This window comes from Populus euphratica, unplaced genomic scaffold (assembly GCF_000495115.2).
Source record: "Populus euphratica unplaced genomic scaffold, PopEup_1.0 scaffold71.1, whole genome shotgun sequence".
Classification (NCBI taxonomy): Eukaryota; Viridiplantae; Streptophyta; class Magnoliopsida; order Malpighiales; family Salicaceae; genus Populus; species Populus euphratica.
In genome coordinates this window covers 497,291-509,113 of record NW_011499949.1, presented here as the reverse complement: position 1 = coordinate 509,113, position 11,823 = coordinate 497,291, and the positions used below count along the sequence as shown (strand labels likewise).

General features: G+C 30.4%; 2 protein-coding genes across 2 annotated transcripts in view; one reads left to right on the top strand and one right to left on the bottom strand.

Annotated features, from left to right (window-relative positions):
* Nucleotides 1-316, top strand: part of LOC105137846 (linoleate 13S-lipoxygenase 2-1, chloroplastic-like) — a 4,127-nt gene extending 3,811 nt beyond the window's left edge. The window contains exon 11 of the mRNA XM_011043744.1: nt 13-316. Within this exon, the coding sequence (XP_011042046.1) occupies nt 13-316 (304 nt within the window). The remainder of the gene's footprint in view (nt 1-12) is intronic.
* Nucleotides 317-1,379: 1,063 nt separating this feature from the next.
* On the bottom strand, nt 1,380-5,202 carry LOC105137821 (uncharacterized protein At1g04910). Its single transcript, XM_011043709.1, has 6 exons — nt 4,301-5,202; nt 3,984-4,152; nt 3,134-3,223; nt 2,688-2,971; nt 2,297-2,555; nt 1,380-2,062 (listed from the first exon to the last, which is right to left on the bottom strand). Exons 1-6 carry the CDS (start codon nt 5,029-5,031, stop codon nt 1,829-1,831), a joined length of 1,767 nt encoding a protein of 588 aa, XP_011042011.1. The 5' UTR covers nt 5,032-5,202; the 3' UTR covers nt 1,380-1,828.
* Between the last annotated feature and the right edge of the window lie 6,621 nt (nt 5,203-11,823).

The following is an 11,823-nucleotide window of genomic DNA, read 5'->3' as shown; positions in this document are numbered from 1 at the left end:
GTTAAAATGCTCCCCTACACAGCTTCAAGCAACAAAAGTGATGGCTGTTCTGAATGTTTTATCTAGCCATTCGCCTGACGAGGAGTATATCGGCGAGAAAACAGAACCATCTTGGGAAGAAAATCCTGTCATTAAGGCTGCATTTGAAAAGTTCACTGGAAGACTGAAGGAGCTCGAAGGGATAATTGATGAAAGGAACACTGACTTGAACCTGAAAAATAGGACTGGAGCTGGAGTTGTTCCATATGAGCTCCTGAAGCCATTTTCTGGTCATGGTGTCACTGGGAAGGGAGTTCCTAATAGCATCTCCATTTAATATGCTTGAAAGTTGCAACAAATAATCATAGAGTATGTCCACATAACTTCCATATCAGAAGTCATCTAAATAAGCTCCATGAATAAAGATTTATCAGCAATCTCTTCACCATATGCTTTTCTGACCATATAGTTTGGTTAAATTATTAGCTTGTCTATTATCATTATAACACCCTTAAAAATTAACATAAATTAAATTAACAAAGAGGGTGTTGAAGAATCGTGAGCGCAATAAATTGAGTTACCTTGAACTAGCTGAGCATTTATTCTAAATATATTTAAACTGAAACTCAATCTGAAATCTCTAAATTATGAAACTTATATATGTAACTCTACCAATAAAATTCTTCATTTTTTATACTCTTTTAAATCTAGAAATCGTATTTAATCCGCACATTTAATGACATTGCCTCATTGCACCTAGCTTTTCTGTCCAAAAATCTGTATTGCAGCTAAAGCTGAATATATGTAGCCAACGCTGAAATCTGATTATCTGCATGAATATCAGCAACCGAAGTCTGAAAAACTGGCTACTATGTTGGGAGAGAGCACAACCAACGTATGCAGCAAGGGCAAACTATATTAAATCTTGCTAGCATGGGCGCAGCAAAGCTCCAAGAGGGAAAATATGATATATTATATGGGTGGCAGTACACTGGGATTAAGCTCAAACAACGTATACCACAAATTCCCAAAAGACAAACCTCGAAAACTGGCTGTCGTTCGCGTAGCTAACTCCCCCAAAGAGTAAGCATCTCTGTGTATGCCAAAAGCTGGATGAGCCTATAGCCTCATGTGGAACAATACCTCAGTAATAATTTAGTGTCCAGACACCATCACGCAGAGCCTTATAAGGTAGTGTTTTGCATTTTAATATCGTTGCTTTTTAAAAATATGAACATAATATTTTTTAAATTTTTTAAATTTATTTTTAACAGTATCGCTTCAAAACTATCCAAAAATATCAAAAAAAAAATCAAAATTTCCATAAAACACGATTTCTATAACAAAAACAAACAATTCTAAGACTAAGTTCATTATTTTTCTCACAAATAAAGGATACAAGATTGAGAAACAGATGAACACTTTCCAGCTATAATAATATTTCACTGGAAATGAGTTATTGTACATGTACAGCGTGTGAACCTATGCTACATAAATTTAGAAGAAAGAATGAATTAACTGATGTATCCTATAAGCTATAAAGAATCAAACGAAACACTGCATAGTTTACTAATTTTGTCGTAACATACCTATCTTGCGTACCATGTACAATACACGCATGTATAAGAGCATATGAATAAATAAATGAGATTACTCGGAAAAGCATTCCCCTTCTGCAGCTGCACTTCAAAGATGGAGCTCAATAGAGCCATCATTGCCTAGAACATTTTACATGGCTCTCATGAATTCTATCGTCATGCTGGCACTGATTTAACCATAAGCATGCGAGTCACTGCACTCTGCACATATTGCATTCTAATTGCATCATGTTGGCAGTCTTTGGTGTCAATCACAAGACGTGAGTATGCGAGTCTCTGCACATACACTCAGGAACTGGATACTTTGTAACATCTCTTCCAGCTTTGCTAGTCCTTAGTTCTGGTTGCCCTAAGGAGTCACGATGCAATTCTTTTATGACTCTGTTGAACTCTGCTTCAGGGAGAGAAGAATTTAGAAAATAAGGGAGCATGTGTCTTTTGTTTGGGGTTATATACTTCTTGTGTCCTGCATATGCCCTGTGTCCCTGTAACAAAAACAAAAGTTCAGTTTCAAAGATAGCAGGATAAACACATTTGAGATTCTAAATCCATGAAATGAAGATCATTAAAGATCCATTGGACAAATGAATCATTCGCTAAAGTCAGTGCTTTAGCTGGAGAAGAATATATGTATATGCATATATTTAGTCTACTTGCTTCTACAATTAGAAAGAGTAAAAATTACAAGATGCAAACAAAGAAGTGATGGCAGACTGTACCTGGATTGCATGGCCCATGTTTCCACCATGAGATGGCATAAAAACATCACTGTTCTCTGAAACTAAATAATCAATGGCGGCCATTAAGGAAGCTTTGTTTGCAAATGGTTTTAGTTCACCAGGTAAGGCAAGATCTTCCTTGTTGTAGAAATTAGGAAATTCTCTGGTTAATGGTAGCAAAGCTTCTTTCCCTCCAAGTGGTTGCCCTCCTGCCCAGTATATTCTTGCACTTTTTGGAGCTCCAAGAGCTTTAAGAAGCCTAATAAATTAAAATTAAATAAAAATTCGACTTCAGAAATTGTTCAAACATAAAAAAATAGGTAAACTATGCAAATTGAATTCACATTGCCTTAATCCTGACACAACAGCTTGCATAGCATTAAATTCTAACCTAGCAACCTCCAAGGCATTCAAAGGGCAGAGACCAGCAAGCTTTCTCTCACGACAAGTCATGTTTGACTTTGCAGTGAGTAGTTCAGGACGTTGTTTCCTCTCCTTATTGATTATCTCGTCATAGTCATGGCTCAAACCAGGGTGGCATCCAGTCCTCACCCACACATCCAACTCCATCCGCAGATGAAGAGCAAGATAAGGTCCTTTGCTCTGCATCCTCTCTGCGATCTTGTTACCAAGCTCCAAAACTGATGGCGCAAGCCTTAATGCATGAAATGCCACCTGGAAAAAAAATATACGAGATCAGAACATCTACAATGAGAATATGAATGGAGAACAGCACTAGACTGAGTTTAAATTCACAAATGACCGAATTTTAGCACAACTTTGAAAAGCCATCAACCTAATGGAAAAAACTAAAAAGCAAGAAAAATCTTAAAATACCTTGCATCGAAGTTTCTGAAGATCAGAAGGAAGATCTTTAGAGAGCCTTGAATCCAAACCACGTAGAAGCAAAACACCTTCTCGGTTAAGCTGCAGAACCAAAATAAACCAAGTAAGACCCGCTATGCCAATTGGTATCTGCTGGAGCACATTGATACTGGTCAAATGTGAAATGACAACTCCAATGAGAGATAAATACACTGGACATGCTAATCGTGGACAAAACTCGAGCCAGGTTTGATATTAAGGCTGTGTTTGTTTTTGCAATCCTACCGCACCTTTGAAAAAATTTGAATTTGTTTTTGTTCAAATTGGTTTTTTTTTTTTGTGTATTTTTTGATTGTTTAGATATGATGATTTCAAAAATAATTTAAAAAATATATATTTTGATGCATTTCCAAACAAAAAAACACTTTGAAAACCAATATCTACCACAATTTCAAGCACGCTCTAAAATCAGCTATACATTGAATCAATCTTTCTCTGAAGCTAGTGAATCAAATGTACAGGCAAAGAATCTTTCATCCAAAATGCCATCCAGCATAAAAACAGAACCATTCAATCAGTATGAGACCAGAGCCAATTAATATAACTGGAGTGCCAGACTGCAATTTGTGCCCTCAAAATTATGAAACTTTCCAACAGCTGCCAAGCTTAGCTTATCTTATATGCCTACATTCTAAATTTCCCATCTTTTTTATTTTTCATTTGCTGAATCAACTTTCCAAAGTGAACAAGGAACAAGTGGCAAAAGCCATCTACTTCAAACAACAAACTGATCAGCAATAATCAATACAAAGAAGATAAGCAATTACTCTGCGGTGAAAAAAAACTGAGAAACAATTCTCACCCTTTTGAGATAACGTGCGCGGATCCATTGAGGGGAGACATGGAAAGGAGTTTGGCTCTCCACCACCGGCCTTCTGGTTAGATGATATGATGGCAATGATGAAACTATTCTCACATCATTTGCTAGAACTCTCTTGAAATTCGCCAAATCAAATATATCAGAAAATTCACTGCATTCACCGTATAAAACCATAATCACAAATGTTAATTAAATAAACACACACATATAGCATTTATGGACAATAAAGGAAACAAATTTAGTTTGCATAGCCTATGATACAAAATGATTTAATAGTTTTTTTCTTTTCTTTTTTTCACCTTTCATCTCTCCAAATGACATTAACTTGCAAAATAGGAACGACCAAAGCAGCACCAAGAATCCTTGCAATCACCACAGCATCCACAATCTGATTCCTCTGCTGATTCAATCCACCAGAAACCACAACTAGTAAATATTTCCTCCTGTCCTCAAAAATCAGCTTACTCCCTCTCCTATAGTCACTACTAAACTTTAAACAAGGCTTATAACCCAACCCATCAGGTTGTTTCCAAAACTCACTCTCCTCTTCAACCCCACCAGATATTGCACCCTGAAAATCAACCACACCTTTCAAAGACTCATGTTTTACTTCGTTTGACATAATACCTGCCTCAAATTTTAGCTCCTGAGCATTCACAGATCCTACTTCTTGATCTTTTCTATCATTTCTTTCATCATTTGAAACAAAACCAAGCTGCTGTCTTGTATGCCCATTAGAAAAAGACTCTTGCAGCTGTGACTGACTAGTCACACAAGGGTGAGGAGAAAACGGTATTAAAGGGTCAAGAGTGTGCCATAACTTTAACGTACCAAGAAAACCACAAAGAAGCAGAGCCAAAAACCAAAATCTCGGACTTCTAAACCATTTCAACCCAAAGAACCTGTTTGCTGATGGTTTCTTTGGAGGAATAAGCAGAGATTGTAAAGAAGAAGAAGATAAAGAATTGATTATTTGTGATGGAACTGATATGTAAGAAACTTCCTTTGCATTATTCTTTGATTTTGCCATTAAAGAAAGAACTAGAAAAAACACTACTTTTGAAACCCCTTTTTTTTCTTGAAGAAATGGGGTGTCTTAGAGAGAGAAAGGGGTGGTGGGAACGCGAAGACCGAGCTAAAAGGGCTGCCTGTCTACACGTTGGAGCAGTCAGAATGGGGTGAAGAAGAAGAGAAAGGTGCCTCGGACGGCTTCGTGGAGGTTTATATTTAAACTACTTCAATTACTATTCATCATAATGGTATTGTTTAGCTTGAATTATATTTTTGAATTTTTTTTCTTTTTTTAGTTTTAATTTATTTTTTTAATATTTCTTATATTTTTTAATGTGTTAATATTATAAATAAATTTTAAAAAATAAAAAATATATTATTTTAATTTAGTTTCAAGCAAAAAATAGTTTAAAAAATAATCATTAATAAAAAAATTTCTAACCAAATTCTTTACCTAATCTAAATTTAAAATTTAATGACATAAAAATTACTTTGACATGGTATTTTTAATTTGATCAACTTAAAATCATAAAATAAGTTGACTAAATTATATTAAATTAATTTTTAAATGGTTTAATTTGAAATTTGAGCTAAATAAAAAGTCAAGTAAAAAAAATTAAAATTAACTAATTAGATTAAATTTAATGATATTATCAAAAAAAATATTAAAAATTCTTTTCTATGTTAAAAAAATAATAATTGAGCTTATCCCCTAGCTTAGTGCATAGTTACACATGCTTAAGATGATGTGGTTGATTAATTTGAAGGTAAAAAATTTTAACCAATATCTACTTATGAATTTGATTTGAAGATAAAAAAATTTTACCAGTATTTATAAATTTCATGTAGATTAGAAACAGAAACAGAGAGTAGATCTCTTAAATAATCTCGTGCTATGATTTCTATTTAATAAATAAAATAAATAATTATGTAAAGTCAAATTAAATTGTGGTTTTTTAGGATATTTGTTTTTAAGGGTTCTTTAAGATAATGAATAGCTTGTTAAAAAAAAACTAAAAAAAATAAAAGCCAAGCTGAATTCACTATGACCTTGGACAGATAATTATTCACAATGATAATATAATTACTATTTTATTCTTTCAATAAAATAATAATAAACTTGTTAGTGAAATAAAATGATTTTTTTCATGAGAACCATTAAAAATTTAACCAAGAACAATTATAGTTTTTATCCTTTTTAAAGTATAGTATCCAAATTTATATTATCCTTGATTGTTAAGAGGTTAAACGGAGGCAACATGATCTTTTTACATTTTAAAAAAATAATAATGTAAAGACTATCACACTTAAAAGCAAAAATCTTCAAACATGTAAATAAGATCATTTTTTATTTTAAAAATAGCATTTTAGTGATTAACAAATTAATTTAAGGATGATTTAGGTTTTTTATAAATTTACATATTATTAAAAAGAAAATAGATGATACGTGTGTGAGGTACACACCTGCAAGAGGGCAATATATATAGCGTTATCTCACTTTCAAACTTTTCTTTTTAAGGTGGTGTTTGAGGCGTTTCATTGTGGTATTTTTATTGATGTTTTGCATGTATATAAAGGAGTAGTGATTAGGCTCTAACTGACTTTTTTTCTTTTTCTTTTCTTTGTCATAATATAAAGCTATTTTTTATTTATCTTTATCCAATTTAATCTTTATTTTTTTAATTGTTATTTGTTTTTTATTAGAAATTAATCTTAGTGCTTTTTCTCTCTCTCAATTTCTTTTATAATGAGTTATCTCAATTATGGTTTTATGGTCGCAAAGTTAACGGGTTTATATGAATCTTAACAGGTTTACATGAATCTTTTGTTTTTGTTGCTTTTTTTTTTAATTTAACCATTAAATATTAAATTACTTGATAATTGAACTTCAAAGTTTTATTTGGTTTATTTTCTACATAGTTATCCTAATGTTACAATCAAGTTATAAATTCGGTATGCTAACCTAAATGAGTTTGAATTTTATTTTTTTACGTTGTCAATTTTTTTTGTTAATTTATTTACTATAATTATATTTTTTTTATTTAACTGAGCTTATTAAACTCGAGTCTTAATTATTAATTTTTTGTATTTTTTAAAATGCTTGTGTCGAATTATTATTTTATTAATGTTGAAAAAAATTTAAGCTGCATTAATTCTCAATTTGAGAGAAACTAATTATGCTCATTTTTTTTATATAAATCTAATGTTCTCATCTTATCATTTCTTAAAACAAGGTGTCCTGGATTAGCCTCCCCTTAAATTAGAACAATTAAATATTGGATTAGGTAATAAAGACAAAAAAAAACATTATATTTAAATTTTCTAATGTAACCACTCTTAATCGCTTATCTATTAAGAATACATAGATCCATTCAGCATGACCAATGATGTCATCCCTCCTAGCAGAGTACTAGAAGGGTAAATGTGAATTCTCATTGGCTGCCTTAGCTCAAGAATTTATTTAACTTTTCCAACATGTTGACTAAATTTAGTTGACAAACCAGTGGACTAAAATTTTGTCTTTATTTTTCTAATCAACACGTGGCCCTGTTTCATGCCACCATTGCAAGCTGGCCAAACATGCCATGCTTTCACATTTATTTTATTTTGTTTTAAGACACCGCCTTGCTTCTTTCAAAATTGTAAGAAGATATTTTATTTTTACAAATTCACTAATATTCTATGAATGACTTAAAATCATTCATGATGATTTGTTTAGCGGCATGGCTTGTTGATGGAGGCTGTTATATTTATTTATTTTTGTTAAAATTTGATATTTTTTATTTTAAATTAAATTTTTAATATTTTTAAATAGTTTTTGTTCGTTGATATTAAAAATAAATTTATAAATAATTTAATAATTTATAAAAAAATATCAACACGTATATCTTGTTTATTCATGAAAGTGATTGGTTAATCAAAATTTAGAGGGTATTTGAAAGTGAGTTTTCACCTATTGTTATTAACATTAAAATTTTATTTTTATTTTAAATTAATATTTTTAAATTATTTTAATAATCATAAAAATTATTACAGCTCCATAAGAAAGTGGATGTCAGAGACCTTTAATGTTATTAAGAAGAAAGAGTCGGGGGCCTCAGGGCATCCGACGATGATACGGAACTCAATTTCACCTGGGAAAGGACAGAGAAAGGACACTGTTGAGTTGAGCTGTCCTTGCATCTCGAGCGAGTTGTCCCAGTAAAAACAATTTTGCAGTGACCAAGCGTGTGACGTGCCACCATTCATCTTTTTATGCTTGCCCCTGACCAGCAGATTATGTTTCTGTTTCGTTTTGTTTTGTCCTCCAAATCCACTTTGCATTCATGCCTCTCCCTAAGCTCAAGTATCTGCGTCGGGTTATTGCCAGCTGGCATTCACTTCTTGTCCATGCTGGCACCCTCTCGCACGCGTCAGGTGGTAGCCCTCGTTGTCTGACACGTGGCTCATGACGTTGACTTCTCAGTGGGGTTTTGTGGGGTCCATGGAACTGCTTTATAAATTATTTATCTTCTCGTGTTTAAAAGTATTTTTAAAAATTTTAATTTTTTTAATTTTATTTGTATTTTCATATTGTTTTAATATATTAATATAAAAATAATTCTAAAAAAATAAAAATTAAAATATTTCATGCATCTCTTGTTGGATGTTTGGCACTTGGTGAGGGTTAAAATTAAAATATTTCATGCTTGTTGGATGTTTGGCACTTGGTGAGGGCATCGCCATCAGTGAAAATATTTTATTGACTATTTTTTTTATACTTTTTTAATAATTTATCTTCAATCATTGAGAGTTGGGAATTCACATAAAGAATTGCTGGATAAATCTTAATGAAGCGAAAGCATTTATTCTTGTTAAAGATGTATTTGAAAGTATAATAATACTTGATATTTAAAATATTTTTCATTTAAAAATATATTAAAAAAATTTTATTTAAAAAATATCTTTAATATTAGTATATCAAAAAGATTTAAAAACATAAAAAATTAATTTTAAAACAAAAATAAATTTAAATTTTTTTAAACAATATAATTTCAATTATATTTCTAAATACTATCTAAGTCGGTACAAATCAATTTGTTTGCGAAAATAATCCATTAACTTAATAGTTGGATTTATTAGTGTGATTAATGGAGTGCACTATTCCTACTATTATCAGTGATGATGTAGCTCATATTTATCTTGATTATTTTATTATGTGAAATAGCTCATATTTATCTTGATTATCTTATTATGTGCAATTAATGGCTGACTCGTTGCCAAAAACTCAAGTGATGTAATGAATCACACAAATAAATTATGTTTTACAAATTTTCAAGTGGTGGGTTATAAGTTGTTTTCTTGAAACAAAATTATATATGAACACTTGCAATTCATTAATATCGGTATCATCACCCTCTTTCAATTTATATTTGTTTGTTTGTGCCACCAACCCGGCGGTTGGTCACATAAATAAATAAGTATTTTCATTAAACTCCATTTTATTTGTCAATTCCATGATGTTAATGAGTGCTACCCTAAACTTGAAAATAAATATTGATGTAAAGGTTATGTTTTTAAAGTATTTTTTATTTATAAATACATTAAAATAATTCATTAGTTGTTATTTTTCTAAGAACCATTTCTTTAAAATCATGAGACCGATACTGCTTCTTTACAAAATTTTATAGCATACATATAGTATTTTTATAATTAAAAATGATTAATTTAATATTTTTTTAAGACTAAAAACACTTTAGATAGTTCATGAATGATTGAAGTTTGTGAACTAATCATCAATGGACGGGGGGTTGGTTTTTGAAGTTAAATATTCCAAGGCCATATCCTTTGGGGGCAAAAACAAATAAGAAAATGACTTCCATCTAACACCTCCCATTAAAGAAATAAGTGACACGATAACGATGGCATTAAGAACTTATTATTCCTTAAGAAACGTCTTTGCACTTGTACATTATTAGGGTTTTGTTGTTGGTGTGTGGCCAATTATGGGCATATATTCTCTTTCACCTCCTTGAATGTTTTCGTTTTGGAATCATCTCAAATACTAGTGATGCATAGAAGTGATTTGATTTTCATTGAAAATAACCCGAGAAAGATATAAATATAATTGTGTTGAAGGTGATTCTTTCGACATTCGAGGGCTAAATAATAAGCTTTTATCAAGGAGAATGTAAGTTTGAATGTTCTTATCAAATATGAGACGATTGATGACTACATAGTTTCTCAATTTGACGTTAAAAAACAAAAACAAGAAGGTGAAACATCTATATTTATGGATTTTCCATGTGTTGATATTATTTGTAATGATATCTTGTTCAAGAATCCTTTGTTAAAATTAAAAAAAAAAATAAAAAAATCCATGGACCTTGAAAATATATAAAGAAAGAATTCCACTTGTATTGCGTGCACGTCTTATTGGATAGTAGAATCTCAAGAAAATTTATTTGCACTCTTCTATCAATACATATGGCAAAACTAATGGCACGTTCCATCCCTATTTGATTAGTTCCATTAGAAGTGGTTTATGGCTTAGTTGTTTAATTAAGTGACTATTGTTGGGAGTAAATGTATGAAATATGTTCCCTAACAACTAAAGCTTATCTACTTGGTAATTAACTTAAAAACTAAGAGGTGTGGGGATTAAATTATTTAACTCGGTTTTTTTAATTAATTTTTTATTAATTTTTCTGACTTAATTAGTTTTTCAGATTTTTTTATTCATCCCTAATTATGATACACTAAAGCCATATAGAAGATATTAGTTTGTTCACTGGTGCTTCATCATAGTTATATCAAAAGTTTATAATATAAAAAATATAAAGATGTTGATAAAACATTTTCAAACATCAAAAAAAGTTTTAATTGTGAAAAATTAATGTATATGTTTAGTAAAATTGATTAAAAATTATATATGTTAATAAATGTTAAAAAGAGTTGCAAATATTATCACAAATTAAATTAAAAAATTAAAAAATAGATATAAATTAAGATATTTCATCTCATATCATCGAGAGCTCTTCAGATTTTTTTTTATCTAATTATATGTTAATTTTTTTATTAGAAGAACACTAATTTAAATTCTATTGAAAGAAAATTATTTTCTAGCATAATTTTTTTTATCACAATTTTTTCAAATTCAATTTTTTAAGACATGTTATTTGTTCATAACAACTAAAAGCAATTATAATAAATATAAAAACAAAAACTTTGAAAGGGTTGAAATAAAGATAAAAAAAAAAAAAGAGATTTTCTTAATTAAAATCCCCTCTATCTTATTGATGTGAACCCATTTTTTCTGACATAATAATTTTCTTACACTAATTTAAATTAAATCAAATCTATGATATAGTAATATGTATATGATTGGATATAAAAGAAACACGTACCGTGGGTCCTTTTTTTGGCCCTTTTGGATAGAAAGGGAAGAGACCTTGCCATCCGCTAAATGAAGCATCATTCTGGTTTAACATAGGCCAATTTTGACCAGCAATCAAGTTTGTCATCTTGTATTCATCTTTTTTGGGACAAATCTCAAAGATAATTCTCTCTATTTAAGAATTCTCAATTTTTTATTTATATCAATTTCCCCAATTAGTCTAAAAAATGATGAACTTAATCTCAATTAGCGTGAAGACACAAAGCTCTAATTATTCAAAATCGTGGGTTTGATATTATTATTTGAAATGTGAAAATGGTTGTCAATAGTAATTTCATGCTTGTTAAGCAAATAATCAAGGTTAATATTTTTTATTATTTTCTAAATAATAAAGGAAAAGAAATTACGAAATTGGACGCCTAAAGTCAATCATAA

Bases quoted from the DNA above. Each gene is read 5' to 3' on its own strand.
- LOC105137821 (XM_011043709.1), bottom strand. From the start codon at position 5,031: ATGGCAAAATCAAAGAATAATGCAAAGGAAGTTTCTTACATATCAGTT. The intron at 4,153-4,300 runs GTGAAAAAAAGA...CGGTGAATGCAG, and splicing joins GTCATTTGGAGAGATGAAAG to TGAATTTTCTGATATATTTG. The intron at 2,556-2,687 runs GTTAGAATTTAA...TTAATTTATTAG, and splicing joins AATGCCTTGGAGGTTGCTAG to GCTTCTTAAAGCTCTTGGAG.